Source organism: Papio anubis, chromosome 1 (genome assembly GCF_008728515.1).
Source record: "Papio anubis isolate 15944 chromosome 1, Panubis1.0, whole genome shotgun sequence".
Taxonomy (NCBI): Eukaryota; Metazoa; Chordata; class Mammalia; order Primates; family Cercopithecidae; genus Papio; species Papio anubis.
Window position 1 is genome coordinate 61,926,549 of NC_044976.1, and position 20,683 is coordinate 61,947,231.

A 20,683-nucleotide genomic window follows, 5' to 3' on the forward strand; every position below is an offset into this window, starting at 1 on the left:
TTTTCTTGTTTGCTGCGATTTCTTAAGAATTAAGGATAGGAGCTGGGCATGGTGGCATGCACCTGAAGTCCCTGCTACTTGGGAAACTGAAGCAGGAAGATTACTTGAGCCCAGGAGTTCAAAGCTATATTATTCTATGATTGTGCCTGTGAATAGCCACTGCACTTCAGCCTGGGCAACATAACAAGACCCTGTCTCTAAAAAAAAAAATTAAATAAAGAATTGTGGATTGGTTGGCAAGTTTGAGTCTTGGCTTATACCTTTTAAGTTGTATAATATTGTACCTTACTTTCATCTTTTCTAAACGCCCTGATGCCTCACATGTGAACATTTGATATACTCAATAAAAAAGGTTGATGCCAGTACATTTTTTTCCCTAAATGCAAGCAATTCAAGACTTTGGAAAAGTTGCTGTAGATGTTTTTCTTACTTATATTACTACTGCAAAACAGAAAAACTTTAAGATTACTATCAGGCTTGACTTATTTTATAGGGTTCAAAAATAGATTGATATGAAAAAATGCTTTTAAATGTTTTTATATGTTGCCCATGGGGTTCTTCTGATCTTTTCTAATTATGTATTTACTCAAAGGCCAAATATGTGAGGCCGATACATAAATGTGGCTATTTATTTTATGAGGACTACAAAATACATCTGCTACACAACAACAGAAATAATACTATTCAAGGGCTTACTGCAATATCATATTTAATCTTTATATAGGCTCAATGGCAGACAGACATTTCCCTGATAGAATGTTATATAAAAGTCTTTATTGTAGGCTTCCTAACAGATAAGAATAGGCAAGAAACAAATAAAATTGGCTGAAGTTAATGTTTTGAATAAACTCTTCTTCAGAACTGACTACAAAGTAAGCATTGTCTAAAACAATATCTATTTCCACTTTGTTTTGGGTAAAATTACTTTCTTATGGGATTGCATGTGTAAAAAAATTAGTATATAGCAAAACTATAATAAAGTTTGCATGAGTTTCTATTTACCTCTTTATAGGCGTCTGTTTATCTGTAATATGTTATATTTACAAAGGATTTTTTATTTGTATTTATACTTTCACAATTATTTTCTTATAGATGAGTTTTGTGCCCATGAAAAAACTTTCCATTTGCCATCCACAGTGGCAATGCAAAGTTATATGTGGGCATAAGGAAGGATCATGGGATAATATATATTAGGAAGCAGTGAGATCTGGTTTTTCACTCCTGAGTCCACATCTGGTCAATTTCAAAGGTTATGCTTTTCAAAGGATGGATTTGGTAAGCATTTAGTCTTTTTTTTTTTTTTTTTTTAGACGGAGTCTCGCTCTGTCGCCAGGCTAGAGTGCAGTGGTGCAATCTTGGCTCACTGCAACCTCTGCCTCCCAGGTTCAAGCGATTCTCCTGCCTCAGCCTCCCAAGTAGCTGGGACTACAGGCACGTGCCACCATGCCCAGCTAATTTTTGTATTTTTAGTAAAGATGGGGTTTCACCATGTCGGTTGGCCAGGATGGTCTCGATCTCCTGACCTCATGATCCGCCTGCCTTGGCCTCCCAAAGTGCTGGGATTATAGGCTTGAGCCACCATCCCTGGCCAACGTTTAGTCTTAAAAATGACTTTCAGTTATATTGGATTTCTTCTTGTATCATAATAGGACATAAGAAGATTATGATTTCTCTGAGTTGGCAGGGCAGAAATAGAACTAAACTCAGAATTTAGATGAGCAGCTTTATTTTGTATATGAGTCTTCAGAATGACCTAAAATATACCTAAGTTGTTTTTTGTTTGTTTGTTTATTTATTTATTTAGAGATAGGGTCTCACTCTGTCACCCAGGCTGGAGTGCAGTGATACAGTTCCCTGTAACTTTGAACTCCTGGGTGAAAATGATCTTCCTGCCTTTGCATCTCAAGTAGCTAAGACTACAGATGTATTATTATTATTATTGTTGTTATTATTTTTAGAGATAGGATCTTGCTATGTTGTCCAGGCTGGTCTCCAATTCCTAGCTTCAAGCAATCTTTCCACCTTGGCTTCCCAAAGTGCTGGGATGATAGGTATGAGCCACCGTGTCTAGCCTTATACCTGGGTTTTAAAAGGAATTTTTGGACATAATACCTGAAAGGATTCTCTTGGGTTAGTCTGTGCTGAAGGGCACTTAGCTATTATACACAACTAAGAATTCCTTAGATTTAATATATTTAACAGAGACAGCTGCTAGCTTTTATAGGAAGCCTTTGGGCTCCAAAAAGCTCTTAGGAAGTACATAGACAGATACCATTTGCTTGCTTGCTTGCTTTTTTTTTTTTTTGAGACAGAGTCGTGCGCTATTGAGTACAGTGGCACGATCTCGGCTCACTGCAACCTCCACTTCCGGGGTCAAGTGATTCTCCTGCCTCAGCCTCCGAAGTAACTGGGATTATAGACGCCCACCACCATGCCTGGCTAATTTTTGTATTTTTAATAGAGGCGAGGTTTCACCATGTTGCCCAGGCTGGTCTCAAACTCCTGACATCAAATGATCCACCCACCTCAGCCTCCCAAAGTGCTGGGATTACAGGTGTGAACCACCATGCCCAGCCTGCTTTCTTTTATAGAACTGGAGAATAAAATGTTTTCCTATACAGATGTTCTGGTACTCATGATAAATATCCAACATTTGATAGGAAACAGAATTTCATATAAAGCTGATTTATTTGGGATTCTGCATCTTTTTTTATAGTCCATATTACATTTAAAAAAGTAAAATTCCAGTGCTTTCATCCAAATAATTGAACTCTTACAAATGTGGTTAATTTATACAATAGTGAACCATTTCAAAATATATTTAATTTTTATTTTATGTCATTGAAATCTGATTTAGAAATCATATATTTATATTTGAATCAAATTAGGAAACCATAATCTAGAATATTATTACTTTTTTTTTAAAGGAGCTCAGTGTTCACATTAAAAAATTACCCTATGATTTATCTTTGCTTTCTGTTGAGGGTATTTGCATCACAGATATTTTTGAAGATTATTGGGGAAGATTTAGAAGATAATATAACTTACCTGTTACAGTTTTAGGCATTTGTTTCAAAAATATATAAAGGACTACTATATCTAGTGATCTCATAATGAGATTACCATTAATAAAATGAATTTGAAACCTGTAAAAAGATTGATAGAACTATAATAGATTTTGTAAATATTGATTTAAAAATTATTTCTAATGTGTCCCTTTCAGAAGAAATATTAAAAGCTTTAAATTAAAAGATGAAAAGATTAAGACTGATGATTGTTTTGTTTCATTGTTTTGAGAAAAGGTGTTTGGATGGACTGGTGAACTAGGACCTGGAATTTACTGGTTAATTCCTTCCACAACTGGCTGTAGGCTGAGGAAAAAAATAAACCCAGTAACAGATGAAGCCCAACTTGTATACAGAGATGAAACAGGGAAATTATTCCTTACAAAGGAATTTAAGTAAGTTTTGTTTATTAATGTTAGAATTATAACATCTAGGCTGGATAGATATTAATAGCCTGTGTTACTCCCTTTCCTTTGGCCAGCTTCCACCCCTGTCCTCAGATTCTAATTCACCAATTCAACTCTTGTGACAAGCTGTATGAACTTGGAGGATGTTCTGCTGAGTTAAATAAGCCAGGCACAGAAGGCTAAATACTGTATGATCTCACTTATATGTGGGAGCTTTATTAGTATTATTTTTAATAGAGACAGAGTTTTGCTCTGTTACCCAGGCTGGAGTACACTGGCACAATCATAGCTCACTGCAGCCTCAGACTCTGGGGCTCAGGTGATCCTCCCACCTCAGCCTCCTGAGTAGCAGTAGCTGGGATTACAGGTGCTTGCCAGCATGCTTGGCTAATTTTTTTTGAAGAGATGGGAGTCTTGCTATTATGTTGCCCAGGGTGGTCTCAAACTCCTGACCTCAAGCAAGCATCCTGCCTCAGCCTTTCAAAGTGCTGGTATTGTAGGTGTGAGCCACCACACCCAGCCTTATATGTGTGATCTTACAAAGTCAAACCCATAGAAACAGAGGGTAGAAGAGTGGTTATAGCAACTGGGAGTGGTGGGGGGGTTGGGGACAGGTTGGTGAAAGGATACAAAATTTCAGTTTGATAAGAGGAATAAGTTCAGGAGATCTGCTGACAATATGGTGATTGTAGTTATATATTGTATCCTTGAAAATTGCTAAGAGAGTAGATATTAAATGTTCCCGCTAGAAAAAAGGATGATAAATATGTAAGATAATGGATATGTTAATTAGCTTGATTTAGTCATTCCACAATGTATACATATATCAAAAAATCACATTGTACACCATAAATACATATATCAAAACAAAACAACTCATCCTCTGAGCATCTGAAAATGTTCCTCCATTTGCAGATCTGGGATTGTCATTTACTTCTGGGTTCCACACATTTGGCAAGTCAACTTCAGTCAAACATCTACCAATTTCTCCCTATAGGTAGAGAGGAAGAAGAAAGTAGATTGGAGAAAGGAAAAAAGAAGGGAACTACTACTATTCATTGAGTTCTTACTATGCATTGAGATACTGCGGTTGCTCTAGAAGCTTTTTTATCTCATGTAATACTGGACTGAGCCAAAACTGTATTTGGATACATTAACTTTAGTTTAAAGAAATTGTATAACATTCCTTTTGAATGTTATCCTCATAGAACCCTTCTTCAGTGTAGTTGCCTTAGTGACAAGAAATAACTAACTATTTTTATAATTTTAGGTCTACTTTATCAGATATATTTGAAGTAATTGATTTAGATGGAAATGGTCTTCTTAGCCTTGAAGAATATAATTTTTTTGAATTGAGAACAAGTGGTGAGAAATGTGATGAAGATGCTTGGGCTGTCTGCAGAGGTAAGCACTTTTCTTTTTCTTAACAGATGTATAAAAATATATATATATAGCACATTTTCATCTCTAAGAAATAAATCAAACTTCTCCATGATATATTATTATAGCATTTAGGACAGTTTGAAAATAGTAGCATTTTTTGTAAATGCTAACATTTATTTTTCTTAAATTGGTAGTTGGTATAATACTCAACTTAAAAGAAAGTGTGAATTACTTAATCATAATTTCAGTTTTGAGCCTCTACTCTTTGGGGTTTAGAAGACAAAAAACTTGTCCTTGCGCTTGATACCACTGGGCCTGAAGTGGTCAAGAGCCACAAACTGTGACCAGGAGAGGGCAGCAAAAAGCCAAAAAGCTAGAGGTTTACTTACAAATTAAGGTTTCCAGGAAGTTGTTTATATCATACATGTTAAAAATTCTTCAATGCTTTTCGTATTTGAGTTGAATTTAAAAAGTCCATCTATGGAAATATTGAAGCCAAAATGCCAAGGTGGACAAAGAAAATCACTGAGAATGAGGCAAAGTCAGTTATCACTTAGAAGGAGTCTGAGAAGACGTACTTGCATATTTAAGCCAAAGACTGCAAGGTCAGAGGGAAAGCCAAAAAGCCATAGCCAACTATAGATCACAGAACAAGAGGTGTGAGGAGACCAGAATGCAGTCAAGAGAGATTAACTCACGTATGCTTTCACTGGGATAGTAATGTGTGGATCTTAAAATGGTCTAAGCTTGGCAAAGTGAGCCAGGTTGGGAGTCTGTTTACCTAGACAGCAAGTAGGGTAGAAGTATATTATTTATATAAAGGAATCTTTCAGTATTTCTCTTTTAGCTGAAAGTTAATATAATCAACAACAATACATGTATATTGATTTATAATATTAAACTTTGATTAATAAAATTCATAATATACATGAGTATTATCTATAGGAAGATGTAATTATCTTGTAACTTTAACAATATAATCTTTTAATTGGCACTAGAGAACATTCTATAAGAGTGAATTTGTGGCTTTCTGATGGTAAAGTTGGTGATAAGTAAAATTCTAATTTAAAAATTTAGTTAAATTGGCAGAGTTGACGGTTAACATTTTTTGAGAGCTTACCATCTACCATGTACCAGCTGCTGCTCTATGCACTTCTACACGCCAAGTCTATGAAGTAGTACTTTATTATTCTCACTTTATAAATCAGGAAATAGAATTAGAGGTTAAGTAACTTGACCAAGGCTACACAGCAAGAAAGTTTCACAAATAGGCTCCAGAACTTTGAACTCCATGCTATCGAAAAGTCTCCAAGAGTTATTGACTTAGAAAATGATTTGGAGGAAAGTTTACTTTACAAACAATAATACTGCAAAGAAATGAGAGCTTTTAAGGTTTTAATGTTTCCCCTGAATAATAAGAAAATGTACTGTTTATCTGTAAGATTATTTTAATAAACTTTTTTTATACTTAAAGATGCTTTTATTTTATTTTGTTTATTAATAAACTTTATTTTTAGAGCAATTTTAGGTTTACAGAAAAACATAGGCTGGGTGCTGTGTCTCATGCTTATAATCCTAGCACTCTGGAAGGCTAAGGTGGGAGGATTACTTGAGGCCAGGATTTCAAGACCAGCCTGGACAACAGAACATATTGTCTCTTAAAAAAAAAAAAAAAAAAATTGGCCTGTAATCCCAGGATTTTTTGAGTCTGGGGTGGGTGGATCACTTGAGGTCAGTAGTTCAAGACCAGCTTGGCCAACATGGTGAAACCCCACCTGTACTAAAAATACAAAAATTATCCAAGTGTGGTGGCAGGTACCTGTAATCCCAGCTACTTGGGAGGCTGAGGCAGGAGAATCACTTGAGCTTGGGAGGTGAAGGTTGTAGTGAGCCGATATCATGCCACTGCACTGCAGCCTGGGTGACAGAGTGAGACTCTGTCTCAAAAAAAAAAAAAAAAAACCAAAAAGAAATATATCCATATATTCCTCCTCACCCTCACCCACAAGTTTTCCCTATTATTCACATCTTGCATTTGTATGGTACCTTTGTTACAATTGATGAGTGAATATTGATACATAATTATTAACTAAAGTTCATAGTTTACATTAGGTTCACGCTTTTTGTTCGTTTAAGATAGAGTTGCTCTGTTAGCCAGGATGGAGTGCAGTGGTACGATCTCGACTCACGGCAACCCCTGCCTCCGGGCTCAAGTGATCCTCTCACGTTAGCCTCCTGAATAGCTAGGACTACAGGTGTGTGCCACCACACCCAGCTAATTTTTGTATTTTTTTGTTGAGATGAGTTTCACCATGTTGCCCAGGCTGGTCTCAAACCCCTGGAGGGTTCACTCTTGTCTTGTACAGGTCTATGGATTTTGACAAATATATAACGTCATGTATCCACCATTACAATATCATACACAAAGGACTATCCTTTCTCCATTGAATTGCCTTTGCTCCTTTGTCAAATATCAGTTGAATATATTTGTGTCAGTCTATTTCTGGGCTCTCTATTCTGTTCCATTGATGTATTCATCATTCTTTCACCATTACCACACTCTCTTGATTACTGTAGCTTTATAGTAAGTCTTAGAGTCAAGTGTTAATAAATTTTTAAAAAATTAATGAGGATTGAGAATTTTAAGTTTTAAAACGTAGATTAGTTTTTGATAGTCTCTATAGTACAGTATCTAGATATGTTTTTTAATGTATTTGTATTATATATCAAATAATCTTTTTCATCTTGCTTTTCTACATAGTAGCTCTAACCTTGATTTTTGTGTTACTGTTTCTCTTCACGATTGAATTTAATCTGCATTTATTTTTTTCCCCTTAAAAAACATGAATAACTTTCAACTCTAAACTTTTTTTTTTTTTTTTTTTGAGACAGAGTCTCACTCTGTCATCTAGGCTGTAGTACAGTGGCACAGTCTCGGCTTACTGCAACCTCCGCCTTCCGGGCTCAAGTGATTCTCTGCCTTAGCCTCCCGAGCAGCTGAGACTACAGGTGTGTGCCAGCATGCTGGGCTAATTTAATTTTTTGTATTTTTAGTAGAGACGGGGTTTTGCCATGTTGGCCAGGCTGGTCTCGAACTCCTGAGCTCAGGCGATCCACCTGCCTCGGCCTCCCAAAGTGCTGGAATTACAGGCATGAGTCACTGCGCCCGGCTTCTAAATGTTTTAAGCTATTAAATCAGTCAGCCAGTTTTAGACAGTTATGTCTCTGCTGCTTTTCTCACAATAATGCATACAAAAGAGATGCTATCTCAAATAAAAGTACCCATTTCCCTTGGGTATATTATAGATGGGAGTTGGGAAATAAAATCTTCCCTGTTGTAGGATAGCTAATAAAATATCCATAATAAATAACTACTTATTATCCATCTTATAGACAAATTCAGGAATTATACATGTCTAGATACTTCTAGGTAAATTTAGTTTTGTTCGTAAATAGTGTTAAAATGGGCATAGACTTACCTGGGAAAATGTGGTTGATTCATGGATTCCAAAGTGCTCCCCATTATCTATCTGTCTTTCAAGACTCAGGGACAATTTAGCTAAAATTAGAGGAATCAGGCATATAGTAATCTTAAATATGACACTATTTATATCTTTATTTCTGAAACCCTAGTAGTTTGGGGAGTATTATATCAAATTCATCCAGTTTCTGCTGACTTTAAGTGGCAAATACATATGAAGCATTTTATATAACAATGTATGCTCTAAATAGGCAGGCAGATTGGAATTTATCCAGAAATATTACAGTTTCCTCTAATTTTAGAATATATTTGCACTATTTATAATTTCAGGATTTGTTGAAAAACGAAATTGTGTACTATGATGTATCTATGCTGAGTTATGTTTTGAGCCATTTTTATTCCACTTCTATGCTGCTCATAGATTCATAGGCCTCTTTTAAAATAAATATCTATGAATAATAATATATCATAGACATTTTATTAAAGTTATGAATTTTTAAATTATGTAAGAAAAAACTTTTGCTTGTTTAAACAGATAATTTTGATACAAAGAGGAATGAACTAACAAGACAAGGATTTATGGATTTGAATCTAATGGAAGCTAATGATCGAGAGGGAGATCCTTGTGACCTTTGGGTAACTCTACACTCTATGGGCTACAATAAAGCTCTGGAGTTGACAGAGGTAAAGTATTCTTAAAGTTTTGCCAGTGGGTTTAGTGTACATAATATTTTACTTTATGAACATTTTCCTGACATATAACTTTTGAATTGGGCATCCACATCTTTGAACTTTAGTATATGAATGAATCCTGGGTGCAACAACATGTTTCTGTTAGTTTATACAAGTTCTTGTTCTCACCTGAAATTTAGTTACTGCCAACATTAAAATAATTCAAAGACGAAAGAGTTTAAACACATAATATGCAAGAAAAAAATTTGATATTAAAAAAATTAAAATTGGAAAAGGCAATTTGAGTTACTAAAGTCTCATTTATATAGGGAAACAATTTGTCTTAACAGTGTAAAGTCTCTCTTAGAATAAGGAGAATGTATCTGTATTACACCTTGGATTTCTGACCTTTTATAAAGGGTACTTTTGGGGTTAATATTTGTAAAATACTTGGAACAGTGGCTGGCTCATACAAAGCACTGTGTATGTATCAGCTATCATCATCATTATTATCATTAACATGATAAGTATAGAAGTTGAATAGGACTCATAATAAATCATGGGGTAATAAAAATTTAAAAATTAGGTCTTCGTTAAATTATATATATATATATATTTTTTTCTTTCATGCAACAAATATTTATTGAACATATATATTTTTTTAAATTTGAGACAAGGTCTTACTCTGTCACCCTAGCCAGAGTATAGTGGCACAATCATAGCTCACTGCAGCGTCGACCTCCTGGGCTCAAGTGAGCCTCCTGCCTCAGCCTTCTGAGTAGTTAGGACTACAGGTGCATGCCCCCATGCCCAGCTAATCAGCTAATTTTTTAACTTTTTTTTTTTTTGTAGAGATGGGGATCTCACTGTTTTACCCAGGCTAATTTCTATATTTATATGTCAGATTTAAAATATAGAATTTAAGAGTTTCCATTTCAGGCCACAAGTTAGATAACAATACATTTGTTTATACTCTTAAAATTAAAAATAGTGTTTGTCCTTTTTCCGTACTTTAATCAACTTAGGAGAGCAATACTAACTTTGACAAATTTTGTTTTAGATACATTTAGACTTTGGTTTCATTCCTAGTTTTGACATCATTCAAGACCTTCATTAACCTGTTTTCTGAGAGGTTCTCTATTGTTTTCCCACTTTTAGAAATAGGTGAATAGTTACAGTAACTATTTATATCCTACTTTAGCCTAACAGTCAATGACTCCCACATTTTAACCATGTGTAAAATCAGTATCTAATCTATGAACAATATTGATTGTGCTACCCATGTTGTTGTTTAATAGGAAAATTAGTTAAGAGCAATTTAACACTTTTTACTGCAGTTACTGATGTCATTTACCTTTGAAACTATAAGCAAGAAGGATTTCTGAGCTAACATTTAATTTAATTTAAATTTTATTTATTTATTGAGTAGATAATATATTTGTATCATTTAAATTCAAAAGGTAAAAAAAAATACAGTATACATTGGAAAGTATCAATAGATGATGATCAGACTGCCACTTAGGAACTGAAATAAAAAGACAAAGCTGAATTTATTGCTTACTATAAAGGAGAGCTATGCTGGCCAGGCACAGTCTCTCCACTAAGAGCAGAATGCTCACTTATATAGGGTTTGGGGGAAGCATGGAATTCAAGGATTGCCTGGCTTTTAGAGGCGTAAATGAGTTAATAGTATCTGTGGAAGCATGGTTACTTGGATGAGACTGTTGATTAGTTGGCACTCAGCAGTGTATTTACGCATGTGAATCCATCTCTGATTGCCTGACTTTCAAAAGTGAGGAGCTGATACTGGTTACCTAACATAAGTATGTTAATTGAAGTAGAGCTGTTCCTGATCAGTTGAACAGATTTAAAACCTTTTTTCTTACTAAATTTCTTTATTGTTTCTCATTAAATTCTTATTACTTATTTCTTTATTTTTCCTTATTAAATTCTCTAATTTAGGCTGTAGAATTACAGATTACACATTCACTGTATCAGCCTATGAAGATCCTCTGTTAAAGAGCAATATAACTTCTTTATAAGGGCATTGCCTCTTTATCACTGTAACTGAATAGTTGCTCTTTTACTGAATTTGACAGGTAAAACTTACATGTTTAGTTTTGCCCCTTTTTTTTCTTTTCTGTTTTCCTTTTTAAAATAGAATTTCATGATATTAATTTCTTTCTAGATTCAGAACTGGGAGAATTTACTTTCTTTTTTAAAGTTTAAGCACTACATGACTTTCTATTTCCCTTTCGTATGGGTTAACAGGTAGTTGAGAGCTAAATATTGTGCTAAATTTAAGTAGCATCCCATAATCTAGGTTTTATTATTACAGTCTTCCCCATCTTCCTTATCACATATATTGTTAATAGTTTTACAATGAATAATTTACAGTTAATAGTTTTCTTGCTTGTTGTTTGCTTCCTATATTAAGTTAGTAGGATAAAGAAAATAAGTAAATAAAACACCAAGCCCATGAAAAGAAAAAATAATAAAACTATAGGGCAACTCTTTTAGAGGTGATAAGATTTTAATTTAAAAATTTTAGAATGTGCAAAAATCACTAGTATTCCTATATACCCACAATAGTCAAGTTGAGAGCCAGATCACGAAAGAACTCCCATTCACAATTACCACAAAAAGAATAAAACACCTAGGAGTACAGTGAACAAGGGGGGCCAGCAATCTCTACAAGGAGAACTACAAACTACTACTCAAAGAAATCAGAGATGACACAAACAAATGGAAAAATATTCGATGCTCATAGATAGGAAGAATCAATATCATTAAAATGGCCATACTGCCCAAAGCAATTTATAGATTCAATGATATTCCCACGAAACTACCATTGGCATTCTTTACAGAACTAGAAAAAAATATTTTAAAATTCATATGGAACCAAAAAAGAGCCTGAATAGCCAAGGCAATCCTAAGCAAAAAGAACAAAGCTGGAGGCATCACACTACCTAATTTCAAACTATACTACAGGGCTACAGTAACCAAAACAGCACACTACAGGGCTACAGTACTACAGGGCTACAGTAACCAAAACTGGTACAAGAACAAACATATAGACCAATGGAACAGAATAGAACATTCAGAAATAAGACTGCACACCTACACCTGTTTGATCTTTGACAAACCTGACAAAAGCAAACAATGGGGAAAGGATTCTCTGTTCAATAAATGGTGCTGAGATAACTGGCTAGCCATATGCAGAAGATAGAAACTGGACCCTTTTCTTACACCATATACAAAAGTTAACTCAAGATGGATTAAAGACTGAAATGTAAAACCCAAAAGTGTAAAAACTCTGGGAGACAACCTAGGCAATACCATTCAAGACATAGCCATGGGGAAAGATTTCATGGTGAAGATGCCATAAGCAATTGCAACAAAAGCAAAAATTGACAAATGGGATCTAATTAAATTAAAGAGCTGTGCAGCAAAAGAAACTATCAACAGAGTAAATAGACAACCTACAGAATGGGAGAAAATTTTTGCAAACTATGCATCTGACAAAGGTCTAATATCCAATATCTATAAAGAAATTCAACAAATTTACAAGAAAAAAATTCCATTAAAAAGTGAGCAAATGAACAGACACTTCAAACGAAGATATACATGCAGCCAACAATCATATGAAAAAAAGTTCGACATCACTGATCATTAGAGAAATGCAAATCAAAACCACAATGAAATACCATTTCACACCAGTCCGAATGGCCATTATTAAAAAGTCAAAAAACAAAAGGTGCTGGTGAGATTGTGGAGAAAAAGGAATGCTTATACACTGTTGGTGCGAGTGTACATGAGTTCAACCATTGTGGAAGACAGTGTGGTGATTCCTCAAAGACCTAAAGACAAATATTTAACCCAGCAATCCTATTACTGGATATACATCTAAAGGAATGTAAATTGTTTTATAAAGACACATACACATGTATGTTCATTGCAGCACTATTCACAATAGCAAAGACATGGAATTAACCTAAATGCCCATCAGTGGAAAACAGGATAAAGAAAATGTGGTAAATACACACCATGGGATACTATGCAGCCATAAAAAAGAATGAGGTCATGTCCTTTGCGGGGACATGGATGGAGCTGGAAGCCATTATTCTTAGCAGACTAATGCAGGAACTGAAAACCAAATGCGACATGTTCTCATTTATAAGTGGGAGCTAAATAATGAGAACACATGGACACATACAGGGGAACAACGCACACTAGGGCCTATCAGAGGGTGAAGAGTACAAGGAGGGAGAGGATCAGGAAAAATAACGAATGGGTACTAGGCTTAATACCTGGGTGATGAAATAATCTGTACAACAAACTCCTATGACACATGTTTACCTGTGTAACAAATCTGCACATGTACCCCTGAACTTAAAAGTGTAAAAAAAAAAGAAAAAAAATTAGAGAATATGTTTTAACATGGACCTTTTAAGATGTTTTACTTTCAGCGAATATTCAAATATTGATCCTCTTTGGTTGAATAAAACTGATAGCCATGACTTAAAAATGGCAGAATATTACCAGAATTTACTAGTACTGAACAAATAAACCTTTAAAAATGTCATACTCATAATTATTGTAAATAATCTTTAAAAATTTTTACAGAGGTGATGTGTATGAAAAATCAACCCAGGTCTTCTTTTTAGTGCAATGATTTTTCATTCTACTATTTCTTTTAAAAAGGCAAATTTATTATTGCCAAAGGTTGAAGTTGATTAAAATATTTTTAAAAACAAAAATTTCTGTTTATGGTCTACTAAAATTAACTTCAGACTTCTTTCTTTTATTTCCTTAAAAGATGACCACCAATTTGTGAATTTATTCAGTTATTCAACAAATACTTATTGAATACCTACTATGTGATAACTGCAGGAAAGAGGCACTGAGGATACAAAGATGAATAAAATAGTCAAAGGTCCTGCCCTTATGAAATTTATATGCCACGGAGAATGATTAATTAATTAAAATTATATCGGCCAGGCGCAGTGGCTCACGCCTGTCATCCCAGCACTTTGGGAGGCCGAGGCAGGTGGATCACCTGAGGTCAGGAGTTCAAGACCAGCCTGGCCAACATGGTGAAACCTTGTCTCTACTAAAAATACAAAAATTAGCCGGATGTGGTGGCGGGCACCTGTAATCCCAGCTACTCGGGAGGCTGAGGCAGGAGAATCACTTGAACCCAGGAGGCAGAAGTTGCAGTGAGCCAGGACCACACCACTGCACTGCAGCCTGGGTGACAAGAACAAAACTTCATCTCAAAAAAAAAAAAAATTTCCAAGGTGTTCTGAAACAGCTCAAAGGCTGAAGTAGAGAACAGAAAACAGTGGGGGAGTGAGGGAGATTGAAGTGGCCAGAGCAGATCCCTCTGCGGAGGTGGCACTTAAGCTTTAACTTGAAGTGGGAGGACAAGGTACCCATGTGAAAATGCATGAGGATAATCTTCCAAGTGGAAAGAACACTATGTATGAAGGGCTTCATTTCCTCTAGGATCTGAAAGATCAGGATAGCTGATGCCAGAGACACAGGAGACCAGGTTGGATGGAGAGGCAAAGGCTCTTTATCACATTGGCTTTTTACCACATTGTAGGCTGTGGTAAAAAGACTAAGGTAGATGTTAGAAAAATTTCATTCCGAATGCAGAAAATATTTTTAGGTCTCATATTTTAAAGGTGTTTTTAGATTAAACTTTAGTCAGTGCTCTGTGTCCATGCAGTAAGCTTCGATTGTAAATGTAATAATTTCTTTAGAACCGTTTGATGAATTCTTTCTGTAGCCCTCACCTTAGAAAAGATAATTAAATAACATGGTATTTGTTAGCATTGAACCAAATGGAGAGATGGTATTATGGCTTAAAGAAGGTAATGTATTACTGGTTTGCTAGAGGTTATTCTTTTCTTTTCTATGAACATTATCAGTTAATATTCTATTAAAAAGTCAGGATTTCATGCTTGCTTATTACTCAATTCATAGTCCAAAAATTTTCCTCAAAGTATATTAGAAGGACAAGCTGGAAGGTGTAGCATATCTTCTTATATGGTAACATATTAATAATTTATTTAAAATTCTATCAAAAGGCTAAAACAAGATTTTTTTTTTCCTATCAGGCATGTCCATTTGTCATTGATATCTATGCAGAAAAATGCAAGCCAAAAATTAAAGCTGTCCATATGGAGGCATGTAGTGGACAACTTGAGAAGGCCATTTGTAAATCTGTTCTTAGCAAAGGTGATGCCAAAGTAATGGATGGCTATGAAAATATAATCGTGCATACTTACAGTTGTGACACCTGGATAACGTCAGTTATTGAAAACAAGGTATCAGTTATGAGGTGGTTTTCCTCATTTTGCTATAAAGCTTACTAATAATTCCTTGCTCTATTCCTACATGGTAATTAAGTATCCCATCACATTTATAATGTTTATAATGTATAATTATTTTTTCTTCTCAGGTTTCTAACTCAAACTGGGAGTGATAATTTTTATATGGTTTTTAAAGGTTTCTAATTTTTTTCTCTTAAAATATTAGGAAAATTAAACATTTGGGTATCAATGCGAATAGAGCACAATCTGGATACAAATTATTTTATTTAGTTTGTTTCTAAACATTTTTACATATACATAACTATTTAAATAATAGATATCATGTTTTAAAGAAATATTATAAACAAAAAAATTTCAACCCAGCTTTTTACACTAACATTGCAGAGATCCTATAGATTATCATTATTTAATCTAACTAAATGTATTCTACTGTCCAATACCTACTTTCATCAAGCTGATTATTTCTACCTTTGGCTCTCTTCCCTGCTATTAATACTATTGATATTACAGGTCAAGAGAATAAGAGCATAAATTCTTAGTCAGAAATATCCAGTTCTCTAGAAATTATAAATTTTCATAAAACTTTATATAAGATGGCTAGGTGCTCAGTACTGTTGACTTATTTCTTTTAGGTGCTAGGTGAGCCATATTTTTATGCCTGCCATAAATTTCTTAAAATACTTAAAATTTGGTGGCATTTTTAGTCAACCTGAGAATATATTATGTAACTATTTTAGTCACAGTAGGAGCCACCAGAAAATGTAAAACTTGATCTCTGTGTTCAAGGAGTTTATGGCCTATAATTGGAAAGACAAAATTAATACTCTCAAAAGACATCAGAGAATAATTAAACGTTACATAATGTAATACTGTTTGTGTGTGTGACAGGAGTTTCATTCTGTTTCTCTTGTAGTTGTTAATTTGAACCATAGAAGTTGGGGAAGGATTTGTTATGAGGGGGAAGGGAACTGTGATATGGGATTCGAGCATTGAAGGATACTAGGATTTAGATATGCAGACAGACAGCCTTTAGAAGCAGGGGAAACAGTGTAAGGAGAAACAAGGGGAAGGGTATATATGAAGTATAAAGGAAAGAGTGAGAATATCTGCTTTGCAGAAATGGACAGCTTTATTTGAAGGAGGATTAGGAGGTAAATAATATACAGAATGGATCCAAATTATATATGTTATCTTGAAAACGAGATAGAGGAGTTTAGACTTGATTAACTAAGCTTGGGTCCCCACCTAGTAGATTGCAGTTTTCAAATGGACCAATCGTGCCTCAGAGGGTGATTCCTAGAATCCATCATGGTTCCCTTTCTGCCCTCTATATTTTATTAGGGTTAAAAAGGTGAAGGGAGTCACACTACCTTACCCCAACTCCTCTGTTCTGCTATCAACTATTAGTTCTCAATTCTCTGCCTGTTTTCCTCAAGGAAAATTCAACTCTCTTCACCAAAATGTGATAATAATGCTAACATTTTACACCTTATTGTGTGCCAGGCATTTACTTCTCACAACAACCCTATGAGATAAGTGCTATTCTCATTTTACAAACAGGAAACTGAAGCACAGAGCAGTTAAATAACTGGCAAATGATTACACAGCTAAGTAGTAGAAGACTTGAGAAATAAATTCAGATAGTCTAACATTATACTACACCCTTAGTAGTCATTAGGGTATGATCGCAGATTCTTACTAGGGGAATAGTTTGATTCCTGCATATTTCCCATTTATCAGCGTCATTCTGCTTTCCCTTGTTCCCTGTCCATCCTAGAGGCCATTGTCTATTATCTCAGTTATCACTTCTTCCAAAAAGTCTTCCTTGAAACCCCAGTCCAAGCTAATGTTCATCTTCTGTGTTTCTATAGATCCTTCTAAATACCTCTATTACAAGACTCAGCAGTGTTCTGTAATTGTCATTTTATTTGTCTGTCTCCCCTAGGGTGTGAGCTAGGAGTCAGTAATTCTATCTTTTATCTCAGTGCACCTAGACTCTAAAACAATGCCCGATACAAAGTTGGTAATAAATATATTTATATATTGTGAATGAAGGAGTAAAAAGATGTTTTAGACACATTAGTTGGAAGGTAGTATTAAAATGAATGGAAGTTGAAAAAACTAGAGATAACAACAAAAGAAACAGACTATTGCTATCCTAAGTCAAGGATGAAATAATGTGACCCTAGTATCCATAATACCCTGGGAATGAAGATTAAAAGGTGAGTAAATTTAAGTCACATTTAAAAGAAAAAGTTTATATAAATGGTGACAAATTGGAAAGAAAATGAGAAAAAGTAACAGAAACAAAGTTGAAAGAAGCAGCCAAATTGTATAAATTTGTAGTGCACTATATGATGTTAAAACAGAATTTCAGGGTTTATTCTGAGGCTTATATTTGTCTGTAATTAAAGAAAGGACTAGCAACTTATGAAACTTTTTTTTTTATAGTCAGATGAGAAAGTGATTATTCACATCAACAATGAGCTAAGTAAAAACTGCGTAAACAACAGAGGACTCAACATATTTGCGGTAGAAGTGGGACCCAAATCTACAATGGTAATGTATTATTTTCTAATTAAAGCCTTTTGTTTTATGTCTTTGAAAAAAATTTCCTATTAATGCTATGAGTAAACATGTAGATACAAAATGGAGTGGAAAATTATTTTAAGTATATTTGTATCAGTATCATTCTATACTCAGAGACAGGAGACTTTGGTTCTAATCCAGTTCTGTCACTGTTTGTTTGAGTGACTATGGGAAGTTCATTTACTTCTATGTTCCAGTCTCTTTAAATGTAAAATTAAGATAATATCACTAGGCTGGACGCAGTGGCTCACGCCTGTAATCCCAGCACTTTGGGAGGCTGAGGCGGCTGGATCACCTGAGGTCAGGAGTTCGTGACCAGCCTGGCCAACATGGTGAAACCCCGTCTCTACAAAAATACAAAAATTAGCCAGGCATGGTGGCAGACGCCTGTAATCCCAGCTACTCAGGAGGCTGAGGCAGGAGAATCGCTTGAACCTGGGAGATGGAGGTTGCAGTGAGCCGAGATCACGCCATCGCACTCCAGCCTGGGCGACAAGAGTAAGACTCCGTCTCAAAAAAAAAAAAAAGATAATGTTACTAGTTTTATGTACTTCACAAAGTTAATGTAAAGATTAAAATGATGTACATGAAAGTAGTTTTTTACATCATATAGAAATGTAAAGTATTAATAAGAATTTTGATAACCCAAAATGCTTTTTATCTGCATTATTAAGATTTTCTAAAGTATCCTGAGAAGGAAAATGCCTCTGAGTTTTAGATAAGTAAGTAAGTCAAGAGCTAGAAAACAGCTATAGTTCCAGTGTTAGCAGAACTCTGGGTTTCTGATTTAGCCAGGAGTTCAAAGGCAGGGACAGATCAATAGAGCTACCTACTGGGCAAGTGAAGGGAGAAAGGAAAAAGCTTCCTATTCTTACCCTTTCTATTTCCATACTGTCCATTAAATCCTAAAATATTCCGGAACAGGATAAAGAGATTATCTTTTCTGTTTCTCCAATTAAGATTTTAGAAAATGCTCTAGGCTTAGCTGGCTTAGCAAGGAAAGGATATTTTCTCCTCTTTCTACCACTCTACCCACATTCACACACACCAACTGACAGCTACTATATTAGGGTAGAATTTAGACTGGATTATCCTGTTAGACCTCAGATCATAGATTGCTAGTCTCTGCTAAGGACAAATATTGTAGAATTTTATCTGTACAGGGATATTCTCATACAAGGCCTAGAAACGTTGTCCTATTTAAAAATTAGCCAAAAATAACAATATATAAAAAGAGAATAAAAGCTTTCTATTTTTATATGCAGGTTTGTCAACATGTAATGCCTCTGAATGAACGACAAGAATGGATATATTATTGTATATATTCTCTTATTTCTTAAATAATTATACTTAGAACTTACCAAACTAAGAATTATTTCAGATTTAGCCTGTTATTTATTAAACAACTAAATGCTACTTAATTTAACTGATGTACCTAAATAATAATCTATTCAATTTATATGCATTTTCATTTTATGTCAATGCTGTGTACCTTATTATTAAAATATACGTAATGCTTTCATTGTGTAGTGTTCTTATTTAGTAGGAAATCTAAGCACATTTTATTTTTGAATAGTTAAGTCAATAAAATTACGGGTAAGATTTTTTAAAGTAGTATTCAACACATTCGGCAAAATCCTCTATACTTTAGGTTTTTGTACTCTTAAAAACAAAACAAAACAAAACAAAAACTGGCCAGGTGTGGTGGCTGATGCCTGTAATACCAGCACTTTATGAGGCTGAGGCAGGAGGATTACTTGAGTCCAAGAGTTTGAGTCTGCAGTGAGCTATTGTCATACCACTGCACTCAAGCATGTCTCTAAAAAAGATAAATAAATAAAAGGTAAATACAAAGTAGCCATTTAGTTTTCCTATCACACAAAAGAAATTAAAGCAAAATTTGGAAAAATTTATTTTTATGTAAAGAAGCCAAAATCTAATGACAATAGTAGGAATATTTTGTTCTAATAGTAAACTTTCATGAATTTATTTGTGGATTGCTTTTAATTAAATATATTATGAAATAATAGGAATTAAATTTATGTTACATTTAATAAAGAAGTACAGGGTATGAACAATTATATTAAACAATTCATAACTGTATGACAATATCAGTAACAGAATACGTGCCAGTAAATTTCAGCTTTTGAAATATCAATACCATTATGGCAGTATATTATTTTTGTACCCAGTACATATTAGCACATAGTTTAGATGTCATTTGGGTTTTTAACCCTTGATTTAGCTATCCATAAAATGGGTTATCATCTAGCAGTTTGAATTCTTCAGATGATATGTCTTTAAAAGTAATGAAATGTGAAACATTTTATTAATTGCTAAATGCCTTGTAAGTCCAATAAATGTGATCATATATTCTATTTCACAACGTATTGAGTTACAAGAAATTAATTACCTGGCTGTGATACTAAAAGCATACAATGAAATTGTTATCTATGTCCCAAATTGTAAAGGAGTTTTTATAATAGGACGACAGGTGACATATAGTGGTATACTGGATCATAAAAACTCAAGAAAAGGAATAATGAGCATTTAAGACTTACCTTCCACCACTGTCATCACTTAGACGTATCAGGCCTTTTTCCCACCTTTTCATTACTCACTTATTACAGGGAAAAAACAAACATACTGTCTTAATCATTCTATTTTCAACTAGTCACTAGAAAAGACAAAGATATTTTGTTTCAAATTAAACTTTCTTCCAAGTAAATGAAAACCCAAGGGAAT

At 34.4% G+C, this 20,683-nt stretch overlaps 1 protein-coding gene across 4 annotated transcripts in view; it reads left to right on the plus strand.

Annotated features, from left to right (window-relative positions):
- The window catches only part of EFCAB7 (EF-hand calcium binding domain 7), a 46,916-nt gene extending 27,456 nt beyond the window's left edge, over positions 1–19,460 (plus strand). For all 4 annotated transcript variants that reach the window (XM_031669460.1, XM_021942398.2, XM_021942393.2 and 1 more), the window contains 6 exons: positions 3,303–3,460; positions 4,743–4,876; positions 8,872–9,020; positions 15,134–15,343; positions 17,801–17,908; positions 19,204–19,460. In XM_031669460.1, coding sequence (XP_031525320.1) covers positions 3,303–3,460; positions 4,743–4,876; positions 8,872–9,020; positions 15,134–15,343; positions 17,801–17,908; positions 19,204–19,278 — 834 coding nt within the window. In that variant the 3' untranslated portion in view covers positions 19,279–19,460. The remainder of the gene's footprint in view (positions 1–3,302; positions 3,461–4,742; positions 4,877–8,871; positions 9,021–15,133; positions 15,344–17,800; positions 17,909–19,203) is intronic.
- Positions 19,461–20,683: the final 1,223 nt, after the last annotated feature.